Below are 20465 nucleotides of genomic sequence, written 5' to 3' on the forward strand. Positions count from 1 at the left end.
CATTACATGCATTTGCTTGCATAGTTTGGTTTGCACTTAAACTAGTTGCTGATTCCATCTGCAGTCGCTCTGAAGTTTATGACAGTTTAATATGCTTTTGTGTAAACAAACATTGTCTGCTGCAGTGGAGGGGCGGTCCCTTTCCTGCAGGCTGCATATCATTGTCTGCCTTTTCCTGCTATCAGCCTGTGATTAATTACCATTCACTTGTGTGGGAATCTGCAGGTCTGCTCCCATTGGATGACCTCAGTATAAAGAACTGCTTCCTGCAATGCCTCATGGGCTATCATAGTTTCAGACTCTATCTGTTACTCTGCTCGTGCCCCACCTCGTTCCTGGTCCGTGTGGACTGCGCTGACTCCTGCGAAGGGGTCAGCGAGTCCTCCTAGTTCTGCTCTTGTTCTAGAAGTTGCTACTTGCTTGTCTTGTGTCATATATTGGTTCATCGCCAATATATACGCATACTTGCGCATTTTGTTATTTTCCTTGTATTCGTGTTACGTTAATATATCAGTGTCGCTGATATATACGTACACGAACTGTTTATTTCCTGTGTTCAGTTAGTCAGCTTTCCAGCACGTTTTGGTAGTTTGCGCGTATCGTGAACACCCGTGCTGAGCTAGTTATCCTGTTCCTGGTCCTGTTTGTGGATTGCGTTCATCTCTGCGAAGAGATAACGAATCCTTCTGAATCCTGTTCCTGGTCCTGTTTGTGGATTGCGTTCATCTCTGCGAAGAGATAGCGAATCCTTCTGAGTCCTGTTCCCTGTATTACTTCAGTCTTAGTCAGAGTTCCTGCTTATGTCATATATCGGTTCATTGCCAATATATACATACGTTAGTCAGACGTTACGAATAGTTTCATTGATAGCTGTAATTGTAATACGCTAGGAAAACATACTTATTGTATATTTATCTGTGTTACGTTCATCTATCTCGATCCTGCTATTTCCTGTCTCTCCTGTCCTGTCTTTGTGAGGCACGCCATCGCCGCAACGCATTGGCTGCCTCATTCCAGTCTGTCTGGTTTTGGACGCTTGCTGTCGCCAAGTAATCGCTAGCTAGCAAGCGTTCATTCTGTCTACCTGTCCTGATCTCCTCAGTCCTGGTTTATGCGCTCAGCGCTACTTTGCGCTGAGACGTTATTACGAAAGTGTTTGTGGCTGTTCAGATCTGCACCGGCTCTGTGCACCACAATCTCCTATTGGAGTCAGTCCTCTCCTCCACTAAACTGGGGATATCCTGATCCCTTGTGCTGGTGTGTGTACCTCCTTCACGTCAGCTTATGTGTTGTATGCTGACTGTGGAGATTACACCCCCAAGCTTAACATTATGATAGCCCCATTACCAATCCCCATTGTGGGGGGGGTTCCTAGCAAAAATGACACTGTTTGTTATGGTTCCTGTTCCTTTAAGAAATTTGAGAAGCTCAATTCTGAAACAGAAAATGAGTTTTTTTCTGAATGTACCAGGTTCCTGGCTAATCCCGAGCTCCAGGCTACTCCTGTTTCAACGTGGGCCTCCCAGCTAGTTTATGTTTTATTTAAGGGAAGATTGTTTCAGTGGGCCTACGATGTCTTAGATCATACCAATTTAAAAGAAAGACCACTGGAATTTCTAGCGTTTGTGATCCATAACTGGCTGCGCAAAACCGATTTGCCTAGCCCTTTTGATAAGCTCCTGGCAGCTTGTCAATCAGCTGCTCCTTCTACTGCCTACAAAAATAATCAGCAAGCAGATAATTGTTCTGATAACTTTTCTTCTGCTAAGGCAGCAGGGTCTAAAGCCAAACGTAAACGCTCCAAAAGAAAGGCGTTACAATCAGCGGAGTCGTTGCCCTTAGCGACTGCGCATCAGATCTGTAATGAGACTCCGCCAGTAGCAGATAATGAAATTCAGTCACCATTCAGGGGAGTCAAATGGACCTATGAAACTACTAATGAACTCTCATTGCTAGCCAGGGAAAATAAAAGTTCTTGTTTAAATGAATTATCTGAATATGATTATGAAGATATATTGCAGAGTATTGAACAGATCAATTTATTCGTGCAGCAAGGGAAATTTGCATACACTACAGTTCAACGCTTGCTACAGGTATTGGAGATCCTTAGGAATAAGAAATCGGCCAATCACCTGCTAAATAACCCAATGTATTTTTCTGCCACTAACACATTTGCAAACTATGATCAGCCGGAATGCTCAGCTGTTAAATATGCATGGGATCCTCCATTTGAGAAAGGAGAGATGGAAGCCCTGGTCTATGAATGGAAGAAAGATGCAAGTTCATTTTGTCAGTTTTACAGTGCAAAAAGTGAATTAGTATTGAATGCATGCATTAAGTCTGCCTATAACCTAATAAAAACTGGTGTGTGTGGGTATGACTTTGTGGCTCCATTGATCGATGTGTGGAGAATGATTCTGGACGATTTTTATGCGATTCAATCAGTTGATACTAGGGAAGACACACTGTCAAGTGGAGATTGTTCCACTTCCTCAGTTCCTGAGGACTCGCCTGCTTCAGCACCTTTGGCTGATTCAGCGAGTGATTCAGAGCTCCTTTTGTGTGAAATCGAAGTTCCTGTAATTCCACCCTGTACCATGGATAACTCAGTGTTACTTCCCAGTAAGACAGAAATTACTAATACTTCCTTAATCTTGCCCTGCACAAATTTCTCAGCAGAGGACCCAGAGGTCCTGCTGACTTCTGAGTCCAGCCTAGCCAGTACTCATGAATCTTTGTTCAGTGAAACAGACACCAGAAAAATCTTACCTGTCTCTGCAAACACTTCTGCAGAAATTACCTGTGTTAATAAAGTTCAACTCCTGTCTGATCCAGCAGATGCCAATAGATGCACTACATCAGTTTCTGAGTCCCAACAATCCTGTCCAGAAATCTCAGAACCCCAGCATCTGAATTTTCCAATTTCACAATTGAATGGTGATTTAGATGCGCAAACATTGTGTTTTGATCTTCCTGTTTCTACACCTCACTCTAGTTTCATGAATAACTCAGAGCGTCTGCTATGTGAGTCCGAAATCGCAGAATTATTACCGTGTTCAGAAAGTGTTCCAGTGAACTTGCCCTGTACCATGAATTGTGCAGTAGATCTCTCCAATGAAACTCAGGTCACAGAATCATTATGCTGTCCAGCAGGTGCTTCCATGGTTTTGCCCTGCAGTGTGGACTGTTCGGTGATCCTGTCCAGTGAAGCTGTGGTCACAGAGTCTTATGCTTCACCCAGTACTTTGGATACTTCAAACCCTCTAGCAGAACAGTCTGAGGCACTGCTTACCTCAGTTGGTGTTGCAGTAATATTCACTTGTCTAGCAGCTGTTTTGGAATTACAGTCTGCTCTAATAAAACTTGATGAATTTCTGCCCAGCGAAGCAGAGGTCATTGAAATATTGTCCTTGTCAGCAAGTGTGTTAGATACCTTGCCCTGTACACAGTCTGATTTAACCAATGTTGTTGAGTCCCTCTCCAGTGTTGTAACAGCCGAGGAACTCCAGCCCTGTCCTCTGAATGTTTCAAAAGTCTTGCCCTGTAACATGGATAATTCTGACTCGCTGGAAAAAATAATAGAAATCTCAGAATTTCAGTCCGGGTTAATGAGTGTTTCTGAAACCCAGCCCTGTATCCTGGAAAATTCTGGTTCTCTGGCCGGTGTGGCAGAAGTTCCAGAGCCCCCTTCCTGTCCAGTGAGTTACTCAGTTTTGCCTAGTTCAGTGGGGATTGCTGCAATATTGACTTGTTTTGCAGCCCTTCATGAGCTCCAGTCCAGTGTATTTGATGAGTCTCTGTCTAGTCCAGAAGAAGCTATGGGAACCCTGTCTAGTTCAGTGCATACATCAGAAGATTTGCCCTGTCTTGCAAATGCCCCTGAACATGATTTGTTAATAACCCTGCTGGAATCAGCGACATCTAAGTCTGATCCTGCAGTTTTTAGTGAGAATCCAGTAACTATGAAGTCTAGTCATGATGAATTTTTTTTGCCCAGTTCTGGTTTCGGTCCTGTCTTGACTGACTTTGAGGTTCGCAGTTCCTTGACATGCCCAGAGGTTTCTCTTGTGCCGGTGTGCCCAGATGTGCTTCGTATGCCAGACTGCCCAGATGTGTCTGTGTTAGCGTGCTCACGTGCTTCCCTAGTGGAGACATGTTCTGATGTTGCCGGTTGGCCTGCATGCCCGGAGATGGTTCTGGTCCCTAAAAGCCCTGATCTTGATGTTTGTCCTTGTGACCCTGACTCTGGAGTTGCCCTGGGTTCCATAGGGGTTCTTGATAGTTCTCCATGTGAGCCTAAGGGGCGTTCTGACCTGTGGGGATCTCTTTGGAGCTTCCAAGTGTTCTGGGAGATCTCTGAGGAAACTTGTCCTGGTACCTTGGACTGGTTCAACGGTGGGTTTTGTGTTGGTAGGGACAGTTCCGGTGGGCATTGCAAAGGCTTTGGCGTTTTTGGACAGTCCTTGGAAGGCGGTGGGTATCGCGCAGAGAGTTTCTTGGGGTTGTTTTCTGGAAGTCGTGGTTCTGATGGGTGTCACACTGAGGCTTGTAGTGCTGACGGGCATGGTTCGGTAGGTTCTGGTTCCAATTGGTCTAGTTTTGGTGAGACTGATTCGGGAATTTGGTTTTGTCGGACGGATCCGACCTTCATGAATTTTCAGTCAGATCAGTTTGCTGGATTTCCCACTTCTGATTTTTTGGTTTGGGTGGTTCAGGAGAAATATGTCAGTTTTCATAGGCGTCCAGAGGCCGCGTTTAAGGGAGGGGGTACTGTTATGATCGCTTCTGCAGCGTTTACTGCTGACTGCACTGGTATTGCAAACCAAGCAGTTCTAATGTCATTACATGCATTTGCTTGCATAGTTTGGTTTGCACTTAAACTAGTTGCTGATTCCATCTGCAGTCGCTCTGAAGTTTATGACAGTTTAATATGCTTTTGTGTAAACAAACATTGTCTGCTGCAGTGGAGGGGCGGTCCCTTTCCTGCAGGCTGCATATCATTGTCTGCCTTTTCCTGCTATCAGCCTGTGATTAATTACCATTCACTTGTGTGGGAATCTGCAGGTCTGCTCCCATTGGATGACCTCAGTATAAAGAACTGCTTCCTGCAATGCCTCATGGGCTATCATAGTTTCAGACTCTATCTGTTACTCTGCTCGTGCCCCACCTCGTTCCTGGTCCGTGTGGACTGCGCTGACTCCTGCGAAGGGGTCAGCGAGTCCTCCTAGTTCTGCTCTTGTTCTAGAAGTTGCTACTTGCTTGTCTTGTGTCATATATTGGTTCATCGCCAATATATACGCATACTTGCGCATTTTGTTATTTTCCTTGTATTCGTGTTACGTTAATATATCAGTGTCGCTGATATATACGTACACGAACTGTTTATTTCCTGTGTTCAGTTAGTCAGCTTTCCAGCACGTTTTGGTAGTTTGCGCGTATCGTGAACACCCGTGCTGAGCTAGTTATCCTGTTCCTGGTCCTGTTTGTGGATTGCGTTCATCTCTGCGAAGAGATAACGAATCCTTCTGAATCCTGTTCCTGGTCCTGTTTGTGGATTGCGTTCATCTCTGCGAAGAGATAGCGAATCCTTCTGAGTCCTGTTCCCTGTATTACTTCAGTCTTAGTCAGAGTTCCTGCTTATGTCATATATCGGTTCATTGCCAATATATACATACGTTAGTCAGACGTTACGAATAGTTTCATTGATAGCTGTAATTGTAATACGCTAGGAAAACATACTTATTGTATATTTATCTGTGTTACGTTCATCTATCTCGATCCTGCTATTTCCTGTCTCTCCTGTCCTGTCTTTGTGAGGCACGCCATCGCCGCAACGCATTGGCTGCCTCATTCCAGTCTGTCTGGTTTTGGACGCTTGCTGTCGCCAAGTAATCGCTAGCTAGCAAGCGTTCATTCTGTCTACCTGTCCTGATCTCCTCAGTCCTGGTTTATGCGCTCAGCGCTACTTTGCGCTGAGACGTTATTACGAAAGTGTTTGTGGCTGTTCAGATCTGCACCGGCTCTGTGCACCACAATCTCCTATTGGAGTCAGTCCTCTCCTCCACTAAACTGGGGATATCCTGATCCCTTGTGCTGGTGTGTGTACCTCCTTCACGTCAGCTTATGTGTTGTATGCTGACTGTGGAGATTACACCCCCAAGCTTAACACAAAGCAGCCAGATGCTATTCTCCTGCGCTGAGCTGACTGTTAAAGATGGAGACTGCTTGTGCAATCATCTGCCACCCAATCCAGATATAAATGATGAACTTGTGAGACAGAGTTTTAACATTTGTATGAGGCCCTTAGAGCAACTTCAAGAACTCTGGGTAATTAATTTGGGCTCCTTAGGGCCCTATAATTATAACTGTAATTTACACCTACAGTGCTGCCCATAATTATTCATACCCCTACTGGCACATTTTGACTTACCGTATACACTCGAGTATAAGCTGACCTGAGTATAAGCCGACCCCCCAACTTTTACCTAAAAAAACTTGGAAAAATGATTGACCCGAGTATAAGCCGTGGAGAGAAGCAATGCAGAGGTCTAAAGTCATTGTCCTGCTAGCCATACACTACACAAGTGCCCAATCCTGCAAATGACTGTGCCCCCGGCATATGCAGCGTAGTTTGAGAGGATATGCAGCCATGACTGTGTCCCCATTCCCCCTCCAGAGCAGAGCAGTTTATAAATAAATCCTGTGTATCTCAGCCAGAGTATCCCCTTTATATAGTGCTGTGTGATTAAAGCACATCTACAGTCACAAGGGTTTCCCCCTCTCCCCCTCCAGAGCGGATTATTATCTAAATTGCAGCTACGTCCCCGAGTGATTCCCCTGCATATTGCAGTGTGGTCTAGCCGGACTGACAGTGTCGGCTCTCTCTCCCTCCACCCCCGCCAGAGCGAAGCGGCATGTGAATATCAGCAGCAGGAACGGACTTTAGGGAGTAAGTGGGGGAAGCACGTACCGCTGTTTATAGCTCTGCACACAGCGAGAGCGGCAATCCGATCAGCACACTGCTGATATTCACATGCCGCTTCGCTCTGGCGGGGGTGGAGGGAGAGAGAGCCGACACTGTCCGACTGTCCGGCTAGACCACACTGCATTTGCAGGGGGAGGCGCTCGGGGACATAGCTGCAATTTATATAATACTCCGCTCTGGAGGGGGAGAGGGAGAAACCCTTGTGACTGTGTATGTGCCCTAATCACCCATAACTCTATAGAGAAGATTACTGGGTAGGGGGCAATGGCATGGTGACTCATGTATAAGCCGACCCCCCCCCACCCACTTTTGGACCACTTTTTTGGTCCCAAATATTCGGTTTATACACGAGTATATACGGTAGTTACTTTTATTCAAGCAGCAAGTAATTTTGTAATGGGAAATGACATAGGTGTCTCCCAAAAGATAATAAGATGATGTACAAGAAGCATTATTGTGGGGGAAAACAAATTCTCAGCTTTTATTTACACTTGACCAAAAAGTGTCTAGTCCAAAATGATTTATACCCTTCACAAATGGTCACTGTCTGTGGGAAAATCCAAAGACACTATACCATTCCAAATAGTCCAAGCTGTTCTAAAGCATCCTAATTACCCTGATTCATTGGGAACAGCTGTTTTAATTAACTCAGCAGGTGAAAAACAGCAGCTCTCTGCAGTTGGTTTGTGGACAGACATGGCTAAGACAAAGGAGCTCAGTGAGGACCTGCGGCTGGGCATTGTGGCTGCTCCCAAGTCAGGAAAGAGCTACAAGGCCATTTCTAAATACTTTCAAATTCCAGTGGCTACAGTGCAAACTATTATTAAAAAATACGAGATGTTTCGCACTGTGGAAAATCTCAGAGGACGTGGTTGGAATCCAAAAGTGACACCTGTGCTGGCCAGGAGGATAGTGAGAGAGGTGAAAAAGAATCCAAGGATCACCACCAAGGCCATCCTGGTGAATCTGGGCACTGCTGGTGGCAATGTCTCAAAGTAGACAATTCAACGAAATTGCAGAGTGCTAAAAAGTTATTTTAAACAGAAGATAAAAGATTATCTCCTAGGAGAAAACCTGTCGGGAAAAAGTTGCCCCAGGGGATACATAATTCGGGAGGGGCAAGTCTGGACGTTAATGAGGCTTCCTGCTCAGGCAGCTCGTTCCAGCGATGGTACTCCCAAGCCAACAGCAGCAATAATATGTACAGTGGCCTGCCTGCACAGGCGCACTAACAGCCCTTTGCTCAGGCTGCTGCAAAATGACTGAGTAGGATCGCGGTCCGCTCTACTGCAGTAGAGCGGAATCAATAAGGCTCTGCTATTTCTGCTGGAGCCCGAGCAGAGAGCCACATATGCGCTCCGTCGAAAAGGAGGTTTTTCGGGGGAGCCAGGGCTAGATCCTCTCTGCTCAGGAGGACGGGGTAAGCCTCTTGGATTCAGAGGCTTCCTCCTCCTGAGGTAAGTACTCCCAGAGGCACTACAGGTACACTTTAAAGGGACCATAAAAAGTTTTTTTGCCTGGGTCTTCTACCAGCCCCCTGCAACCGCCCTGTGCCCGTGGCATCACAGAACGATCCTCCGGTTTTTATTTCTGTGACAGAGCCAGTCGCCGGCCACTGCGCGGCCCTGGCTGTGCGCGTCCTCTATCATGCTCCAACGCCGGGAGCGTCCTGTACATGTACTAGATTTCTACCGGCGGCGAGAACAAGCGAATTGAATAAGGGCCATGGTGTGAAAGTAACCTAAGACGTAGAAGAGACCAAAAGATGATGTCAACTAAACTTAAATAACCAATTGCAAATCCCAAAATGATTTTGGGTGAACAAACTTCAGAAATGTGTTCAAAACCAGTAAGATCGGCCAGGGCTGACTGTCAGTCAGAATGGTGCATAAAAATGACAATATTTCCTTGAAATTCCCTTTTTGCTGCTGTTCGTCTCCTCCTGCAGGAGAGAACACATTCTATGCATTGTCGTCAGTGTTTGCCCTTGGACTTGCAAGCTCAGCAGCGTGCTGATGCAGATATTTGCATCTGTTTTCTGTTATTCCTTCCTGTGTCTCCATCCTATAAACTGCTGGTTGTCATAGTGAAGTTTAGGCTGCCTCCTCTCGCATTACGGGCATGCGCAGTAGCTCTGCTCTTCCCCAGCTGCCGTCTGTGCTCTCCAGGCTGGGATTAGCGGTCAGAGAGGACCGGTGTTATTCCTGATGGCAACTGCCGCCGCTTTGTGCTCACATAGAATCGCCCCGGCACGTCGCCCTGTGCTGCTGTCCCGGTAACGGAAAGCCTCGCATCCTGTCCGTAGTAGTGATGATCGCTTATCTGGCCAGGGGGAATTTGCAGGACATTCTCAATGAGGGCTTCCCAGAGGTACCAGCATGCTGTATATGTGTAGTGGTTGCTGGGTATACGGCTGTACGGACGTGTAGTGCTGATCTGGGGCGGGTTGGAAAGTTTTGCAGAAGTTTGGGGGGCTGTACTTGCCTTTGAAGGGGGGAGTCTGTCTGTTCCATTGGGATTTCTGCTGCAGGAAGTCTTTGCACTGAATCTGGATTCACAATGGAAAGCAGTGAATAAGGAAACAAATATATTTTAGTATTGTTGTATATATGTAAAGTGTACCACTTCACATCATATGGTGTCATCTGAGTAGTGTGCGGATTGTGCATGCATGGGGCAGGAAGTGTGGTTTGGTAGATCGATGTTATCACTTAGCATGTACAGTTTATATTTGGCTATGACATATGTATACTCTGGCATGGGCGTAACTAGAAGGGTAGCAACCCCAGTGATCGCAGGGGGCCCTGAGCTGGACTGGGGGGGAGGCAACTACTAACCTTCCCTTCTTCTGATACAGGACACTATACTTCAGATCAGGTGTTTTTGTGGCTACAGACAGTTATAGGTGTGAAGATCCTGATGGACACATTTGTATTATGACCCTTGTGAGATGGGCCCCAAGGCTGCGAAGGGCAACAAGGAGAGGCAAGGGAAGGGGTGTGAACATTGGGGCAACATATCAAAAGTTTGCTGGGGAGCCCATGAATTGTAGTTACGCCACAGACACTGAGTATAGTAATGTTACTTACATGACTTTTCCTACGTGGGCTGCAGTTGTGCATATTTGTTCTGTGCATCATATGGCTAAATTCTATCCTACAACTACAGAGGCTGGTAGGTAAGAATGCAGTTTACTCCAGACTTCTCACTGGCTTGCTTATAAATAATATATTTCTATCCTGCATTGTTTGTTAGCAAAGTACATCTGATATAGCCAGACAATTCTGACATGATTCATAAGATGCCCATAGAGGTGAGATTAATAGGCCATGATCTAATGTCTGTGGGGTATATTTGGCAAGTGTGACTAACAGAGTCGTGTTGGGGAAAATCATTAAAACTGCCAGATTCTGATCATTTCTTTCCATACTTTATGAATGACTGTTTATGGCTCAGTCACTGGCAGTTGCTGGCTGTAGCACCCAAGGGTGGATGGTTTGTTCCTGCACATATGACTGCTGTTATTTTTAAATTAGGGGCCCTGACGCTCATATACAGTATAGTGCTTTATTTGTTCTGTACAGAAGTAAATAGATGAACACATCATAACTTGTTTCAGTTTTGTGTTTTTTCCTTTCTTTGATGCATTGACTGTTTTTTATAGTAACATTAGCAGTGTTGGGAAGTGCTCTTGCATGTGTCATCTGTAGTTGTCTATACATACTTTGGCTTGTAGTTCTACCATACAGCAGGGAAGCCTGCCTGCACCTGTACAATGTGTGCCGCTGGTAGTAGGATAGTACTACCTGCATGTGTCATAGTTTATTGTGCTGTCCTGTCACATGGGTGCTGGGTCTCAGATTACAAAGACGTGTAAGGTTATCCTTAGAAGCCTGGCATCTACCGGATTTAGAAGGAATCCGTACCTGCATGCACGTGCCAGAGACCATGAAATCAGCCTCATATTAACCTGGCTGTCCTTACAGATGGGACTTTACCTTGTACTGGGGAATAGTTCCTTAGTTCTGTGATGATAACCAAAAGAAGACATGCAAAGCATCTAGCGGTATATCTCAAGACAGCAGCTTTATGTAGCTGTAATATCCAGTTTGGCTTATAGAACTTGTATGAACTGGAGTCATATACAGACAGAAGCAACCTGTCAGAACTGAAAATACAGAGGCTGTCATTTTTTACTGGTTTTGGAAGATGCAAGCTCCAAGGCTGCCATAAGTTTAGTGAGATTTTATTCATCAGCAAATTCCTAAGCAGTAAAGCAAGTCAAGAAAAACAGTTTGTAGCTTTCTAGAAAGAAATCAACAAAACAGAAAAATAGTTATCAGTGGCAGTAACCCCCATAAAAAAAGGTTTGTATGAAGAGTTGCTCTTTACAGTACACAAGCACTTTTTTCAAATACTTTTTTTTTTTGTAGAGAAGTTTTAGTTTTCTAACAGTCCATAAGCATCAGAGAATGCATAACTGGTCCATGGTCTTCTAAACAGTACAAAACATGAAGCAAAGCTTTCAAGATTATAGTGTACATTTGGCAGTAATAAGCTAGTGGAGCGTGTTCCAGATTAAATCTAAGAACAGTTATCTAAACACCTGATGCATTCTATATAATCTTAGGTATCAAGTTCAAGTATCATTCCAAACAAACATAGTCATACGTCATAGAGTCATACGCATTGGGTTCAGGAATAGTGGTATAAGCGTAATCGCTTCTGCCATAGGTTTTTAGTATAGCATGTGGTATTAGGGATTGTGGACTGAAAACAGTAACACAAACCTAACTAAGGAATAGAAAAAAGAAAAAAAATGTGGGGTCCATATGAAAATTGGTCATTGCACTTCAAATATATGGTCTCTGGGTATAGCAAGTCTCAATGCCATGGGAATACATGACTATTTTATTCATCACTGCTTGTCCAGTAACCTCTTAAAGTCCTCTGATTCTCTGTGTAAAGTCCAGTGTCCAAGAAAATTGGTCTGAGCGACCCTGTACTGACATGACCATGTTTTCCATGTTGCTTATGTGGCTTAGGTCACGGACTAGTTCTCTCAGGGTTGGCACCCTGGAAGTCCCCCAGTTTTGAACTGTAAGTGTCTTCGCTGCATTCAGGGTGCGTCTTACCACCAAGTGCTTGTAGGACTTCATGCTCCAATTATTAAGGTGTAAGAGAAAGAACTGTGGGGTAAATAGATTTCTCTAGCAGTCTTGTATTTTATTAGTACACAAGCACTTTTGTCAAGTCTTGTGCTACTGTATCATCATAAGGAATAACTGCCCTGTGCAGGCACTGCTGGGGCTGGTCTTCTCTGGCAAATCACCATCTCTCCTGAAGAAAAGAGTCTATTAAAGTGGATAGTGGAACTCTTGATGTCTTTTTTGTTGTTGTTCTATCAATCCGAATTAGCTACAAATCTTCATCCTGTATCAGTAAACTTTTTTGAAGCACACTTTAAACAAAAAAAAGAAAAGTTAGATATTTAGCTCAGTGGTTGAAAACTCTGTATGGTTGGGAGGCTTCCTGGATCATTGCAGAACCCACCATTCCAGCACAAGGTCCCTCTTCATCCTCTAGTCTAAATGAGCACATCTGGACTAGGCATGTGCGAGTAAGGTCTGCGTGTGGCCAGTAGAATGCAGCCCCTGGTGCAGTGCTTTTTTTCTCAGTGCATGAGTGTTTTTTCTACTGGGCATGCCCAAACATTTCACACATGCCTAGTCTGGCTGCGCTTATCACAACCCGAAGACCCTGCACTGGAAAAAGTGGGTTGTTGGAAAATCTGGGAAGTCTCTGCCCTCTGCCTCCTAAACCATTCAGGGTTGTTTTAGAGAAATAGACAACATATAACCTATTCTTTTTTGGGAGAATTTATGGCATCTCTGTGAAATCTGACTAAAGTGGCTGTAATTATCTGACACTGTCCCAGTAAATTATATCTCTTGGAAAAAAACACAAGGCAAAAAGATGTCTCCAATTGTATTTGGAGTAATAAATCTCATAGAATAACCAGATCATTAGCTTGTAAACTCCAGAAAGGCCTGGGACTTGCAGATCTTAATAAATAGCATTGTTTGGTGGTCCTCTCTGTGGGATGTTAATAGGTGGACAGAGAAAGACAAGTTGGTTAGGGTGCAATTTATCCTTGTTCTCTTATATGGAACCCTTTGGAGAAATGTTACCCCTCTATGAAGTGTACAAGATATATTTGGATTGATTGCAAAACAAGGTACAGTTAACACTTTTCCTTTTGAACACTGACAAGTATACAATCCTTTTATTACAGAGTACAGCTACTCAGGTGGTCTGATGTGAACATTATAGAGTATGTGAGCTGTTCCCTAGATTATATCCACATGTAACTAGAACTGTGCAACATTCCGCAAAATTAAAGTAGGTATTGTAGATTTATGTAAGAAATGGAAGGAACAGTAACCCCTGGGATCACTATACTGAACATTCTAGCTTATTCTGAAGGGCTGAAAGTAATCAAATCTCCCCAGTAGGAACACAGACAGTGATAAAAATACGAGAGTGATATTAACCCTTTTACATTTGGCTGGGGGGGGGGGGGGGATGTTGTTTTGTTTGTTTATGTTTTGCAACATTTCTGTTTACTTCCTGTCTTAAAGCAAACCTGTGACTTTTCATTAAAAAAAAAAAAAAAGAAGTTAGATATTTACCTAAGAGCAGTGAGGCCTCCGTCCAGAGCCTTTCGATGTCCCACCACTGCTGGCTGGGACCCTCTTTTTGTTTGCATGTGTTCTTCCATCCGTGTATGTGTGTGTGATCATACTGCACATGTGTGAGTACAGTCCGCTCTGTTACAGTAACAGGAAGCTGCTTGTGTTGGAAAAAGCTGTGCAGGAGCCACTTTGCACTACGGTGTAGGGGCGGACCATACTTACCCATTTGCAGTACGGCCACACTTGTACACAGATGGGAGTGCGGCCAAAAGAGAGGCCCTTTCTGGATATATGCTTAGAAGATCCCAGTGCTGGATCGGTGGAGTCAAAGATGATGGAGGAAGCCTCTGGACTATACAGAGGCTTTCATCTGGAAAGGTAAGTATCTTTTTCTTTTTGTTCAGATCAGATCTTTTTAAAGTGCATACACTTCCACTACTACAACTATAACCCTTAGCAATTGTACATCAATCATTAGGGTGACAGTTTGGGTCATGAGTGCCAAAAAGACACCCTGTTTGGCTATAGCTAAATTATGTCTGAGTGCAGCTATACACAAGTTAGATTCTTGTCTGAGGCTTTAGGACAAGAGACTAAAGCTGGCCACTAACGGTCCAATTTCTAGCGAAAAATCGTTCGAGCAATCAGAAATTCTGATCGGATTGGTTGTAAATAATCTCCATTGGTGGACACAATCGATTATGAACGAGTGAAAAAAATGTCGCCCGAATGAATTTTCATCGAACGAAAATTTTGATTTTCTTGGTGGTCGTGATAGATAGGAAGCAAAGATTGGTTAGTTGATGGTGTAGTGAACGATTTTTCGTCCGATCAGAATTTCTGATCGCGTGAACGATTTTTCGCTAGAAATTGGACAGTTAGTGGCCAGCTTACACTGAAAACGTAAAGTAAAGTTATGCCACACAAAAAAAAAAAAAAAAAATTACATGATTTCATTGGGGGTGACAGATTTGCTTGTCATTCCATAGTTATCTGCTCTTAATTCCTAATTTGCTGCAAAATAACACAGTAGATAATAATTCTGGACAGTGGCTACAGATGAATGACCACAACCCTCCTCTAATAAATATTTGTCTTAGTGAGTATGCCTCAGCTCATACACTCTGTGGCCTCATTATAGCAGGGGTGTCAAACTCAATCACATAAGGGGACAAAACCTTAAACACATAGTCTAAGTTACGGGCCAAGATGGGCACTAAACTACTTTAGGGGACCCAGCAGGCAACCTCATAGGGAAATTAGCTAATGTGATTAAGTTGACGGAACCCTCTTGAACTGCTAGGTTTCCAATAGGTTGTAGTAAACTGCGCCCACACTATTCAGCCAATCACAATGCTTTATGCTGTAAGAGGATACTGTGATTGGAGAACTGTTTCCTATGAGTTTTCCTGCTGGGTCCCCGAAAGTAGACTAGCACCCCTAGTTGTTTAATAAGATTCAATATTTATTGAAGAGTCTCAAACTATGTAGGGGTAACTATTCTCCTTTGAATGGGAAGGCAATGTGCCATTGTTCTTTTACTGCTTACAATGATGCACATTTTAAGCTCTTGAGGGCCACATAAAATGGTGAGGAGGGCCAGATTTGGCCCGCAGGCCTTGACATTAACACCTGTGCTCTATAGGGTCCCTCCGCCATGTGAGTTTTCATTCATCACAAATACAATAAGAACAGCTTCTGCTGTTCTAAAATTGATACCATGTTTCAATTCATACCATGTGCATTCATTTGCATTAAACACAGCAGATTTCCTTCTGTTTTAAAGAAGGCAAATTACACCAAGCTTTGCTTACTTTAGTAGGAGGACTTTTTGGTCCCTTTTATCCCTCTATACATTCCTAGTAGTTTGGGTCACCCTGAGCTGCTTGGTTACTGTGTTGCATTAAACACGTCACAGTATCAGGCTCAAACTTACCTCTCCCTCGGCTTTATTTAATAAAAACTCTGGTGGATCCTGCATTTCTGCCTGCTTGGTATACCCAACCTCACTGACATCCTGCAGCCCTGGCACCAATGCAATGGCCAGAATGTCTTGGGAGGAGCCAGTGGTGCCAAAACCTCCGATAGCCTATGTTAATGGGGACTCATCAGGGTGAACCAGGGAGCTCATGGAGAGGTAAATAAGGCTGTGTACATTGGGGTAGCAGTACTATACTATAGACATTGATTATGGGTAGTCATACACTTGTCAATCATTTTTCAACACTAGAAGTTAGACTAGAGATGAAAATATCAAAAGCTCTTAACTGACGTACGTCAATAGAACATTATTTGGAAAAGTAATTTTTTTTAATCTAAATGAGCGTGATGGAGGTGCAGGAGAATGTGAGTGAGGCCTAGTGCACACCAGAGCGGTTCTGCTGCAGTTTGCGATCCGCTTGCGGGTGCGGATCCGCTAGGGTAATGTATTTCAATGGGCTGGTGCACACCAGAGCGGGAGGCGTTTTGCAGAAACGCATACTCCCGGGCTGCTGCAGATTTTGGATTGCGGATGCGTTTCTGCCTCAATGTTAAGTATAGGAAAAACGCAAACCGCTCTGAAAAACGGCACTTCAGAGCGGTTTGCCAGGCATTTTTTGTTACAGTAGCTGTTCAGTAACAGCTTTACTGTGACAATACATGAAATCTACTATACCAAAACCGCTACACAAAACCGCAAAAACGCTAGCTGAAACGCTGCAGAAAAATAAGAAAAAGCGTTTCAAAATCTGCTAGCATTTTGCGGATCTGCTAGCGGTTTTTGGTGTGCACTAGGCCTAAGAGCTGATCATTGGCTGCAAACCTTTGTACTGCTTGATCAAATACCGGTATCGTGTGGTGCTGGTAAACATGGAGATATGAGTCATTTACCTAACAAGCCAAACACTGATCAAATACATCATGTGCATCATATAAAAAATCCATGCATATCATTGGTTTGTTCAATACTGTACTGGAATCAACAGGACTGAGTGGTAGCTGTGAGGTCCATTCACTCATACAGAAGCCAGCAGTCCTCCACAGAAGCTTTTTGTACCAGCAGTCTCTTACTACTTAAGGACCAGATACTGCTGGTACCAAAAAACGGGCTTTTCGAGGAAGCGCCGCATGGGCCCACAGCTCTCGCTGGTCATGCCACTCGCCCATCGCCGCATACCCCTCAATCTGCTATGATGGCAGAGCTCTGTGAGCCGGTGAGGAGCCAATTTCATTGGCTCCTGACCTTGTCATCAATGTGAGCCTTGGCTCACAGGAATCACGGGGTCAGGAGCCAATGAAATCGGCTCCTGACTGGCTCACAGAGCTCTGCCATCATAGCGACGGCAGAGCAAGTGGCTCGCGGCGAGGGAGAGATTGGTGGGAGCGGGGAGAACGGTGGGTCCACACGACGCGGTAATTAAAGTCTACACTCCGTCAGGAATAAGCAGCCACAAACAGGGCGTAGATTCCAATTACCATGTTCAGATTTTGGCAAAAAGTCTTTGCTTCCCATTTCATAGCAGTGGGATCAGGAACATGTGATGTGTCTTATATGCATTTTTGGGTATGAGCCTTTAGGAAATATAAATTGAGGGCCTTTGCACATTTGCACGTTGCTGAGCTGATTTTAGCAACATGTATCACTGTGTGATAGCTGTTCCAGAGGAGACCAGTACTTCAATAGATGCCTGAAAACAATAATTTTTATTCAGGAATGCACAATTATTCAAAAGCGACAGCCAATGGTACCCACTCGCCTACAAAGGACCACAGTGAATCACTTTATGAGGATAAAGTCCGTTCCAAGGCCAGGTAAAGCATGGCAGAAGTTAATGATGCAGCATGTAACATGTCGGCATATATCAGCCCATGTCCATAGGATAGGTGACCGACATAGGCCTTGCGCTGTTTCGGGCGTCCATCAGCCCGTTATTAAGCCAAGAATCAAGTGCATTTGAGTCTTGGCCTATCTTATGGACATGGACTGATCTTTGCCGACGAGTCATCATCCGTGCTGCATTATTAACTTTTCTCATACTGTATCTGGCCCTGGAAAGCAAAGCAGGTTATTTTGGCTCAGAGCACTGAAGCTGGGTGCCGTCATAGCACTAGTGCTACGTTTCATGCACAAGGGTAATTCAGGGAGCCGGCGATCGCCAGACCCCAAATAGTTTTTGACGCCGCCAGGGAATTTAGCTGCAGCAGGTTGAGCCATCATCCGTGTCACCCTGTGCCTATCTCATCGGCCACGGTACAATACGTATGCTTGGAAAGGACTTTATCCTCTTAGAGTAATTGATTCACTGGGTGTGTATATATATATATATATATATATATATATATATATATATATATATATATATATATATATATATATATATATATATATATATATATATATATATTGTACATAAAGGCTCTACCTTTAACACAGGCGACCTGGGTTTGAATCTCGGCTCTTCCTGTTCAGTAAGACAGCACACTGCTACTGCCTACTCAGCGCACCCTAGTGGCTGCTGCTCTGGTGCTTTGAGTCCTCTAGGAGAAAAGTGTGATATGAATGTTACTGTAAAGGATTGCGGAATGGCCGCTGCGTGCTCTGACGGCGTGGCGGCCGTTTCCGCGTCCAGTCCGGCGGTTTACGCGTGGCGACATGTGTCTGACCTAGTGCAGCCTTCCTGTGCACATAGGCTGAGGAATACATGCGCGCGCGCGCGGCGAGACAGAAGCTTTATGGGAAGCAGAAAGGGATCAGCTGATCCAAGTTTGTATGCGGATTGGCTGGAAGGGACTGGGCAGCGCTGGCCAGCGCTGCACTATATAACCACTCGTCCCTCAGTCTCACATCGTCTGCCATTGCAAATGCTTATGTGTTAGCACACAAACCACAGTCAGATCCTACAGTGTGGTTGAACCAGGAAGGACCTGGGAATCCATACTGAGCTAGAATACTTTCTCATGCTTATTCTATGTTATGCTTTAGACCAGTTCCAGGGTGTTGTGACTATGGACCTCACACCCAAGACTAGGATACTGTGTCAGTTCTATGTTATGCTTTAGACCAGTTCCAGGGTGTTGTGACTATGGACCTCAGACCCAAGACTAGGATACTGTGTCAGTTCTATGTTATGCTTTAGACCAGTTCCAGGGTGTTGTGACTACGGACCTCACACCCAAGACTAGGATACTGTGTCAGTTCTATGTTATGCTTTAGACCAGTTCCAGGGTGTTGTGACTATGGACCTCACACCCAAGACTAGGATACTGTGTCAGTTCTATGTTATGCTTTAGACCAGTTCCAGGGTGTTGTGACTAGGGACCTCACACCCAAGACTAGGATACTGTGTCAGTTCTATGTTATGCTTTAGACCAGTTCCAGGGTGTTGTGACTACGGACCTCACACCCAAGACTAGGATACTGTGTCATTTCTATGTTATACCTTATCCCGGTTCCAGAGCATAGAGAATAGGCCCTCACACCTAGTTAGTGCAAGCCTGTTTATATTAGCAGCAGGGCTTCCTGCAACCAAGCCTAGGCCCCTCTCCTAGGGAGCCTTTGGCCTTGGGATTCACCCACAGAGGTGAAATCCCTTCTTCTTCATACCTCCAGTTCCTCTGGTGGTTCTCTCTCAAAGTGCTACTCTTACATTGTACACTCATATCTCAGGTGTTCAGAGGTTAGACATACCTGGATTATTAGTTTATTCATAATCTGGTGTATATCTGCATTACTGGTGAATCTGCAGATCACCAATAATCAGATTCTCTCTGCGTGTTGACACCGATCGTTACAGTTACCATATTTGTCTGTCTTGTCTATAAAACACAGGAACGAGAAAGTGTGAATACTTGACTATGAAAAAATTGTAATCTGTTCTGTAGAGATCATCCTTGTTCATCTTGCTTATCAACGTCCAGCTATTTTCTGTAGTCTGTTTTCATACATGAGGCATGGTTTTCTCCAGGAGCAGACATTTTTCTCATACTGCTATGTAAGTGTAACTTTCCGATGATATCTCTTATACTGGTTGCATTGTGCCTGTGTGCTCATGTGATCATCTAGCTTTTCTTCATGTGAAAGGCTGGTGACCCTACAGCTTTGTACTCGCAGAACAGCCTTTAACACGCTTATGCCCATCTGTGGTGCAGTCCATGTGTAGTCCTGTAATACTGACGTCATTGCCATGAGATTAATTAGGAGTGCGGGCAGCAAGTCGGTTCTCAGCCTTCAAATAAATTATGTTTATTGATTGCGATGCCTAAGAGCTTTATGGCTTAAATGTGTTTCATGCATTTAAAAATGATATCATTTCTCTAGAATAGGAGATAACTGACAATTTCCCAGTGAATAGTAAATCACGCTTGGGACAGGTATTTCCAGAGATATTCTCTTTTTCTTTAAAGTGAGATAAAACTCTGATATAACGTTCAATAAAAAAATGTGTTTTCCCAATTTTTATTACCCATACAGTTATATTTGCTTTTCTGCACAAGTAAAAATTTTCTGTTTATAAATTACAAATTCCTAAAGTACAGTTTATCTGCTCCAAAAGCTGCCATTACATTTTATTGCACAGCTGCTGTATTCATATATTAAAATGATAACTTCTCAGCCCTCTCAGCTTCTCAGCTCAGTACAGTTCAGTTGCGGGATTTTGCTAATGTTTACTAAATGTATCTGACAATGCAATGTAATGGAAGATAATATTTAGCACCTATTGGGATGAGGCCAGAAGCTTTCCACTGAAGCAAGGAGCTTTCCAGAACAAAGCGCTGTGTTTAACTGTTTGAATGCTGTTCGGTTA

The 20465-nt window shown here is 44.1% G+C and overlaps 1 protein-coding gene across 3 annotated transcripts in view; it reads left to right on the forward strand.

Moving 5' to 3' along the window:
- The window catches only part of DIXDC1 (DIX domain containing 1), a 226577-nt gene that overhangs the window by 28568 nt on the left and 177544 nt on the right, over nt 1–20465 (forward strand). For 2 of the 3 annotated variants that reach the window (XM_068240947.1, XM_068240949.1), the window contains exon 1: nt 9135–9355. The exons of the other annotated variant lie outside the window; for it this stretch is intronic. In XM_068240947.1, coding sequence (XP_068097048.1) covers nt 9296–9355 — 60 coding nt within the window. In that variant the 5' untranslated portion in view covers nt 9135–9295. Of the gene's footprint in view, nt 1–9134; nt 9356–20465 lie in introns of those variants that run through there. 3 annotated transcript variants of the gene reach the window in all.

This window comes from Hyperolius riggenbachi, chromosome 6 (assembly GCF_040937935.1).
Source record: "Hyperolius riggenbachi isolate aHypRig1 chromosome 6, aHypRig1.pri, whole genome shotgun sequence".
NCBI lineage: Eukaryota > Metazoa > Chordata > Amphibia > Anura > Hyperoliidae > Hyperolius > Hyperolius riggenbachi.